Raw genomic sequence first — 9342 nt, 5'->3', positions numbered from 1 at the left:
ATGCTTCTAATATAAAGTAGGTTGTCGCATTTTTATTTATTTTTTGCACCGGTTTTGTCGTCACTGTGCGACGTACAAGATTGATGTTTTATTACAAAATATACATATAATTGTTGCTTCATTAATGAATTTTTGATTATCTAAAGCACAGAAGAGTACGCTCTGTAGCTGAGCTCAGTATGAGATGGTTTCTCTGTTGGATGATGTCGGTCATGAAATTATTTGAGTAGAAAACTGGAAACCATAAATTCATAAACTGGAAGTGGGGGTTTTAGTCGGTTTAAGAATGAGTTAATTGTGTTATTTTTAGGGTTTGATGTAAAGTATGCAGTCGTTTCATAAAGTTTTGTGGAGTTTACTTTGTGCAAAGTGAGAATAAGTGGCGTGACGAGCCGAAACTCCTTAAAGGATGTAACTAAATATGTTAAATATGTGGCTGTGGGAGTGAGGAATAGTTTCAGTTCTGCAGGGATTAAATAAAGCACATCAAAAAAACAGAAAGAAATGCCTATCACCTTAGTTAAATGTTTTATTTTTAACATCTTTTGAGTTGTTTCTGTTTAAATCAGTTTAATTGCCTCAAAGGGAGGATTTCATGTCTCGAAGTCTTGCTCAGACAAGACGAGTTGTGTATTTTTTTTTTTTTTTTGAGCTGGAGATAACCCAGCGAATCAAAATAAACGTCTCGGTTTACTTTTCCGTCTACGTTCCAACTCAGACCGGAAAAAACGAGATTCCAGATAGAAGCGTCCGGATTGTTGTCCGGATTGAGTTTCCTCCTGAGGGCGGCCGGGCTCAGTTTTAGAGATGGCGTGAGCCGCTGCTCCTCTGCATCAGAAAGGCAGCTGAGGTGGTTCTGGACACATCCTGCTGGAAGGAGACCCCAGAACTCCCTGCAGGGACCATTTATCCCTTCAGACCTGGGACCTCCTCGGCACAAAGGGATACAAAATCTCTCCAGCTCCCCTAAGATCGTCTCGGAGGATGAATTCAGAGGAGCTGTCTGGGTTTCCTTTATGGACCCGTTCCCTCGTTGACTCAATCTTGGATAAAATGAAGGAGGATTGCTAAATGTTTTCCAAACTGGAAGTAGTTGCGTGATGATGGGAGACGTGTTGAGGGATTTTGGACAGCTGGTTCTTCGAACGAGCAGGCGTCAGCGGCGTGTCCTTGTGCGTTTGTTGGAGACGTGTTGGGAAACTCAGGAAGTGCAGTTTGAACGTCGCCCAGTCACCGAATGTCATCTTCAGGAGGGCTTTAAGTTCATCTACGTCACCGAAAACCAGTGCACAGCCGTTGATCTTATTGTCTCTCATGACATCGATGCATTTACCGTCACATTTCATGTTCTCCATCTGAGAAGAAGGAAGAAAACATAACAAACATGGAGGGTTAATGGTGGAATTGTTCTAATGCTTAACAGATAAAAAGAGTCATCCTCATTACAGACTCTGAGCTCGAACAGATCATCAGAAGCCATAACTCTGTTTCTTCTCAGCATAAAATCGTTTTAGTCTCTGGCAGGAAAGGTGGACGGCGATAAGGACTTAATGTTGTAAAGTTCTTACCCTTCCAAGTTAAAAGAAAATGTCCAGAATACACCTTTAGGTGGTAAATTTACCACAGGGTTAGCTAGTGTTTTATGGAAATAGGTGCAGAAACCAACCAGCTATTACAGATCATACGTTGAAGGAAGTCCTTACCTCTTTACAGATATCATCTGTGCTCATTTTGATGAGCGTTGTAACCGGCAGGGGGGCGATTTCCCTCATCCAACCAGAACCCTTCAGCCTGGACGTCCCCCTGATCAGAGCCAGCTCCCTCTTGATGGACTGATCCAGATTCACCGACGCCTCCTGGAACACCTCCAAGTTTTTTAAGTCGAATTCAAAGTCCTCGTCCCTGAGCAGCTCTTCAAACAGCTCGGGGTCTCCGTCCTGCTCGAGGAGGTCCTCGATGTCTGCGCGCATCACGTACAGCTCCTCCCGAGACTCGCTGAAGACATCCCATAAGGTCTTTTGAGACTCAACGACGATCTTTTGCCTCCCGTCGATAGTTGCCCCCTGATTGTCGTCCTCCACGCACTGGATGATCCAGCTGAACCGACAAGGCCACCGATTGGCCAAGACCACCCAGGCTGTAATGTTCTCTGCATTACTAAGCTTCTTATTCAGGAAATTCATGATGATCTGAGTCACCCAAACAGAGTTGATTATCCTTTTCATGGAGACGGAATCATCTAACATGTACTTGTTCAGCTTCTTTTCACTGCTCCTCAGGATCTTCAAAACCGACTCTTCCATTTCCTTGTCCTCATAATCCAGTAGTTTTGTTTTCTCCACTTCTACTAAAGCTAGCTCCATCGATGTGTCGCTTCTCTGTGTCCCCCGCTCCAAGGACTGCTCCTCTGGGACTCCCGGCCTGTGAGTGAGGCTGTTGAATAAATCGTGCTTGAATTCTTCGCTCATCGGCGGGACAGTGAAGGCCAGCGTGACTATGCGGTTCAGCAGTGCGTAAGCTCTGTCCTCCCTGCAGAAACAGCCGTCTGCAAAGTTCACCTTCCTCAGCAGAACGCTTGGATTTGCAGCCAGGATGGAAAGAAACGGGCTCTTCTCATCGGAAAGCAGGATGTCGATGGCCTCCAGGATGGCCACGATTTTCTTGGGGGCGCAGCGGTCCAGATTGGTGATTTCCAACACAACACGAATCCTCCTCCTTTCGAAAACCTCCATGAACTGGATGAAGCGAGACAGGAACCACATTTCCTTTCTGACCTCGTTCATGAATCCCAGCTCTTTGCTGATCCTCTCGTTGTCCATGCTCCTCTTTATGTTCGCGTTCTGGGTGAAGATGAGGTTCTTAACCATCTGAAAAACAAACTTCAGCACAGCCACTGCAGGGAATCCTAACAAACCAATGAAGAGCGTCTCCACTGCATCCCCCCCGTCGCTTGTGTCATCTCCTGTTTCATCAGCTGTGTTGTTTGTTCTTGGTTCTGGTTTCACTTCGGATGTAGGAAAACAATAAACCAAGACCAGGAAGACAGCTGGGAATACCAGGAAGAACAGGACGAACGAACAGATGATGTCATTGCGAGTCTTCCAGACATTTGAATCATTTTTCTCATCCTGAAATTTTAAAAGACAGATCCAGTGAGAATGAGACGCGGCACCTTTAATAATCTAAACAGTTATCTATCAGTAAATCAACCTGCTTTTGGTTCAAAAATAACAGTTCTCATGAAATTGGTGATTTAACAGCAGAAGAAGTAAATACTTTAGTTTCAGGCTATTTATTTACATTTAAAGACCGGTTAGCTTGACTCATCTGAGAATCTTCAAACTGAAATCCCTGACCGCTTAAAGGTACTCATTGCAAGCTATAAAATGAAACGCACAAAAAGATTGTCCTGAACTGCATCAAATGGTGCACTTTGAAATAGTTTACTCCAATCGTTTTCCAGATGTGCCATTCTGAAATGCAGACTCTCGGCTAAATCCGCCAAAAACCACGAGGAAGCTTGAGTCCCGTGACTGACCCGCATTCAGGTGGCTGTAAATAATGGCTGTAGATAATCTTCTTTTTTTTAACCAAATTAACAATTATCCAGATGTTTTGCTCATGTGTTTCACAGTGAATCAAATAAATAACAGAAGAAAAATCTGGAATTATGCCCTTAATGCATTTCAGGCGGTCTGCTGTGAACATTATGTCCCTTTTACACCGGCTCTAAAGGTCCCGGCTCCACTCTACTCCGCTTGCTTCGCTGCATTTCCACTGGCATTTTTTCGAGGCCTGCCCTGCTTCGGAGTAGGGCCAGCCGGGCCGGCCCTGCTTCGTGGGCGGCGCAAGCTTCGCTCCTGTTCACTCATTGGTCGTGGGTGTGACCAGATGCGAGCATAAAGAACGAAGGTAGGAATATAAACAACAGCGTTAGCTTACCCTGCAACTTTTAGCCGTCTGTCCCCCAGCTGAAGGCCTGTAAAGCCTGAAACCTCCGGCGGATAACAGCTGTCCTACTCCGCGCAAGAATCGCGGCATCCAGAGCATTTCTTCCACTGCGCCTCTCTTCCTGGAGTCTCAGGAGAATCCCCATAAGTTTAAAAAACAGCAACAACACAGGGCCAACGTTGTCCATAGCGCTTCCGTTGTTTACACAACTTGCACCAAGTTTCGGTAGCACACACCCCCGCGCCGCGGCCCCGCCCCCCACAACACGAGGAGGCGTTCCTCTGCTACCGACGAAACTGGCCGGTGTGAACGCGATGCATTCTTTATCGAGCCGAGATGAGTAGAGCGGAGTAGAGCCGGACTTCTGAAATAGAGCCCGTGTAAAAGAGGCATAAGAGGCCTTTAAGATGCAAAAACAAACAGAAACACATTCTGGCATAAAGGGTAAAGTAAAAGTGCAGAGAATTCCCACACCTTCTTCTTGAATTCGTCCTCCTCGTCGTGTTGAACCACTTGGTAGAAGGCGAGCAGGAGTTTTCCGAACTCCATCTGCATGGCTTGGAACAGCCGAATGGCGATCCCGGCCCAGAGCAGGTCGCTGCCTGCAAAATGCCAAGCACTAAAATGCACGTAGATGAACCTGATGTTTTCGCAGCCCTCTGTCTTTGGCGTCCCAGCGGGCTTGAAGAAAACCAGCCTGCAAATCAGGGCCATGTAGTCTTTACATGAAAGCGGCATTTTACGAGGTTTTGGTTTTTGGACACATTCCTGCTCGATTCTGGAAGCTTCACGGGTCATGTGCTCTGAGGGATTAAACAAAACAATAAAATAAATTACAAAACGAGAAAGATATTTAAACTAGAAGCAGTCAGAGAGCGCAAACCTCCACCAACGCCACAGCGTGTTGAAAAAAAAAAGTGGCAGCCATTTTAAATTGACATTTAGGAATTACTTCCTGCGAGTTTCAATAAAATCCTTCCAGGCGTTCAGGAGATATTTTGGCACATGAACACACAGACGCTATTTGTGATAATAAATAGAAGGTTTTTTAGAATTCTCTCTTTAATATTAAAACAATAAGTTCATGATTTTTATTCACCGGGCTTCGGGCGGCGTATAAAACTCCCTGCAGCGTGGCACTAAATCCAAACGCTGCTGCGGGGGAAACAATCAGTCTGGCTCCTCTGCAAAAACACACTGTCACAACAAACAAAAGCAAAAGTAAAAAAAAAAAAAATGAATGTGGAGTTCATGAATAGTGTTTATCATCTGTCTTGCTACATGTTGAAGGCTCATTATTCTGTGGATTTTATTATGTGAGCATGAAGCCCGGTCCGGAATGTGTAATAAATCTGCCAAGGTTAAAAAAGCACCACCGTTCGCTTCCTGCAGGACCTTCGGGGTGAAATAACACAACTTGTCTTTTCTATGGGAGCCTTTCAGCACTGCCGCACCTGCTCCACCGTATCTGCTCACACTCACCCGTCTGAAACAGATTTTCACATCCCAGTTGTCACACATTTTGGGCGCAATACGTTTAAGCAACGTGATTTGTTGATTTTCTGTTGCATCCCTTTCCCCCCCTCCTTCCTCTTATTTTTATTTATCTCTAAAAGTTTGGTCACCATTCCAAGAGGTCAGAATAAAACTTCTGGAGGCGTCGGTCGAACGTGAGCAGAACGTAATGCTGTGTGTTCAGATTTACTGCTGGAATCAACACAGAGGGGACTGTTTTTTAATACAAAATGAAATAATGGAACTGACTGAAAGTGTCTATTAAAAACAGACACTTTAATGACCTAAAAAAAAAGGGGGTGTGACAGAAAAATCGAATGAAAATACAGTGTATGAAGTTCAAATTACAGGAATAAACTCATCCAGGTCACAGCCAAAATCCAAACCTTGTATCATGTTTGACATTTTATGAAAAAGTCATGAAAATCTGTTTAGAACTTTATACGTAATCTTGTACACAGACAGACAGACAGCGGAAACATAACCTCCTTGGTGGAAGTAATAAAAAAAAGAAGCATTAACTGAAGGAATGCATGTTTCCCATCGTCTTGTAATCTCACACACTTTGTTAGAGCTCGGGTTATGTGTTATAAAGGACTCTCAGCTACTACCACACCAAATTCTAGCTCATTATCTGTAAAACTGACAGAGTCGTAGCCATTTTTATCAAGGCGAAAGGGCAATAATGTAATAATGTTTTATTACAGAACATTTTAATTTCTCGTTTTTTTTTATTTTCAGTCTGAGTGCTGTAATGTTGTGAACTGGAGCCCGGTTTCCCACAGCTTCCTTTGCAGAAACAGAAACAGTGTCACAAACACTGAGGGCGCGTAAATCATCCGAGGTGGAGGGATGCTGCCAGCCTCCCATCGTGCCCACCCACAGGCTCATCATCGTCCCGCCGTTCAAGTGGCTGTTTCAGAGCCATCCTGCCGTGTCACACGTTCTGTTCCTACCTTCCATTTTCCCCAGGATCCGTTTAATCCGATCCCGACACGACGAGTAGAGCCCCACGGTTGCAGGTGATGAAATCTTCGTCATAGTCTTGGATAGAGCGAGGGCGTAAACATCATCTGCAAGACAGCGTGTTTGAATAGATTCTCAATATGCTGCAGATTTAACCGATGCATTTGGACAGAACCAAACATCACTTAAAGCTGAAGAAATATTTGAAACTAAACAGGAAATCCTAAAAGTCTGAGGAGAGCCTGAACGCTGACTCAGCATTCTTTTTGTCCTACCTCTGCTTCGTTATAGTTTAGCTGTTTATGTGTCAAAACATTCGGCTGATTCAGGAGACGGGTGCTGTGACTTTTATTTTTAACTTTAATTCTTTTTAAAAACTGTATTTACTTCATTTTCTCCATAGAAACACACAGAGATCTCTCCAGTTCCCTTAGAAACAATGTTCTCTTTAAAATCTGCTTCGGCTATTTTTAGCTCTTAGCTAGCCTTTTGCAACTTTTAGCTAGTATTTTGCTACTTATGGCTTTTAGCTAGTATGTTGCAACTTTAAGTTTTTAGCTACCATCCTATTCCTTTAGCTTTTGGCTCGTCTTTTGCTACTTTTAACCAGCATTTGGATGCTTTTAGCTATTGTTTTACTTCTTTTAGCTTTTACATAGCATTCTGCTACTTTTAGCTGGTATTTTGCTACTTTGAGCTCTTAGCTAGCATTTTGCAGCTTTTAGCTAATATTTTGCTACTTATGGCTTTTAGCTAGTATGTTGCAACTTTAAGTTTTTAGCTACCATCCTGCTTCTTTTGCTTTTGGCTCGTCTTTTGCTGCTTTTCACCAGCATTTGGATGCTTTTAGCTATTGTTTTACATCTTTTAGCTTTTACTTAGCATTCTGCTACTTTTAGCTGGTAATTTGCTACTTTGGGCTGTTTTTTTAGCTATTAGCTAGTGTTTTGCTTCTTTTAGCTTTAACAAGGAGTCATTCAGACCTCAGCGTTCAACAGAAAATGGTTTATGTAGCTGTTGTTTGTTTGTTTGTTTGTTTGTTTGTTTGTGCTTCCAGACAAACATGTCGTCGCTTCTGGTCTTTATTAAAACCCAGACAAGCTTCATTTCTTCCAAACAGGATAAAAACAATCAATGAAAATCATCGTTTCCAGGAGGTGATGATGAAACGGAGGGAAAACGAGGCGTCTCTGAGGAGACGGGGACATGTCCCCCTGTGGTGTCCTCTGAAATAACTCACCTTTTTGTGTCTTCATGGTGGTCTGTGAAGGGGATGCGCTGCTGTCTCAGAAAATGTCTCGGATCTGTGGAAAGATATCTGCAGCTGTGTGAGGAATCGGCTCATTCTCAAGTGTTTTATGCAGAAAAAAGACTGAAAAAGGTTTGTTAATCTTCAACATGTTGTTAGTGTTGCTGTCTGTTTGTTTGACTGTTATTAAAATATCTCACGAATCACTGGACGGATTTGAATAAAGCAATTAATCTACAACTTATTAACTGTTGGAGTCAACTACAGAAAACACAAAATAGCTACAACGTTGTTGTGCCTTTTTTCAATACGCAGCTTTTTAAGGAACGCCGTTTTTATTTCCTTATTATTATTTATTAAAAACACAAACAAAAACGAGTCGATCATGTTTCTCAGTCCTTTAACTGTCACACGATCCGGTTCTTATCATTTCTATCCGACCGACTAAAAGCATTGACTGTACTTTATTAGTATAAATAGAAAATGTAGCCATAAATTGGTGTCGTTTTACCGAAACTTTTGAGGAATAATTGACAGAATCGTTGAATAATTACAGTTCAGCTAGACTTACACTGCAGAGCCTTAAACATCATCAGCTCCTTCTTACGTACTCTTTTCTAACTGAGATCATTATATAAACACTTTAACCATATTACTGTCGACCGGTTTGTCTTTTTTCCGTTTCAGCTGCATATTTTGTGTTTCCCACTCTTGCCTGAACGCGTCTGAACGCTTCAAACTGACTGTAGAGTTGTTGCTTTCATTTTTTCATTTGGTTTATGTTTAACTTTGATCACAGAGTGCGAGATAATAACCATAAAACTTCATAAAACCGACTGATATAAAACTCCATGAACACGTTTCTGTATAAAAAGGCTTACCGGGATGTTTCCAAACTTAGGCCAGACTTCTGCTTCAGGTAACTCAGATGGTTTCACTTCATACATTCCTAGAATGTAACGAGCTACTGCGAAGGTGTGGCGACCTCTCAGTACTTTATAACGCTGATAAGAAAGAACATGCACCTGCACCACAGGCTGTGTGACTATAGGTCCGATGCTTTCCAGGAAGTGAGGTCACACACAGGCGTTTCTCAGAGGCCAAGCTGTACATTTATTCCCCTCCCTGCTCTCCATTTTCCGAGGCTTTACTTCTGCTCCCAATCTTCTTTCTATTTACAGGATCTGAGAGAAGTGCCTGAAATCATTACAAGGTAGAAAAATTCCCTTTTTTCAAACAGCTTCTGGCATCAACTGTCCCAACATTTTCAGTCCCCTGGAAAAAAAAAAAAAAAATGGAACGAATGAGTGATTTTTTCCCTCTGTAGCTCTGGGTCTGCATGATTCATGAAGTGCATTTTCTGGTTTGGGTCCCCCCAGGTTCAGACTGACTGGATCGCTGTGCTCGGCATGAGCTGACACACAAAGCAGTTAAAGATGCCAAAAGAGCCGCGGCGGAGCTTTTCTGCCCAAAGTGGAATTTGTTTTGACATAACTGGTTAGTCAAGCTTTGAGAAACATGCCAAAAGCCTAATTTCCCTTGACATATTTACTTTATTTTTTATTTTATTTTTATTTATTTCCACAACCGTGCTCATATTGTGGTGTCAGAAAAAGACTCTGCAGCACAAATCTTCTATAAACTGCAAACTATTTATCTGT

The 9342-nt window shown here is 42.7% G+C and overlaps 1 protein-coding gene across 2 annotated transcripts; it reads right to left on the bottom strand.

Annotated features, from left to right (window-relative positions):
• Positions 1–611: 611 nt before the first annotated feature.
• On the bottom strand, positions 612–8873 carry nkpd1 (NTPase, KAP family P-loop domain containing 1). Of its 2 annotated transcripts, XM_017441158.3 has the most exons (6): positions 8563–8873; positions 7673–7736; positions 6423–6539; positions 4426–4754; positions 1704–3128; positions 612–1355 (listed from the first exon to the last, which is right to left on the bottom strand). In XM_017441158.3, exons 2-6 carry the CDS (start codon positions 7686–7688, stop codon positions 1068–1070), a joined length of 2175 nt encoding a protein of 724 aa, XP_017296647.1. In that variant the 5' UTR covers positions 7689–7736; positions 8563–8873; the 3' UTR covers positions 612–1067. The 2 variants fall into 2 exon arrangements, with proteins under 2 accessions (XP_017296647.1, XP_037835824.1); XM_037979896.1 differs by lacking the exon at positions 8563–8873 and having other exon boundaries at positions 5051–6539; positions 7673–7703.
• Positions 8874–9342: the final 469 nt, after the last annotated feature.

Source organism: Kryptolebias marmoratus, linkage group LG15 (assembly GCF_001649575.2).
Source record: "Kryptolebias marmoratus isolate JLee-2015 linkage group LG15, ASM164957v2, whole genome shotgun sequence".
Taxonomy (NCBI): domain Eukaryota; kingdom Metazoa; phylum Chordata; class Actinopteri; order Cyprinodontiformes; family Rivulidae; genus Kryptolebias; species Kryptolebias marmoratus.
Note: the sequence above shows the minus strand (reverse complement) of the source record. Positions and strands in the feature narration are given on the sequence as shown.

Bases quoted from the DNA above. Each gene is read 5' to 3' on its own strand.
- nkpd1 (XM_017441158.3), bottom strand. The intron at 3,129-4,425 runs GTGTGGGAATTC...TTAAAATTTCAG, and splicing joins AGGACGAATTCAAGAAGAAG to GATGAGAAAAATGATTCAAA. The intron at 1,356-1,703 runs GTAAGGACTTCC...CCTTCTTCTCAG, and splicing joins CAGATGATATCTGTAAAGAG to ATGGAGAACATGAAATGTGA.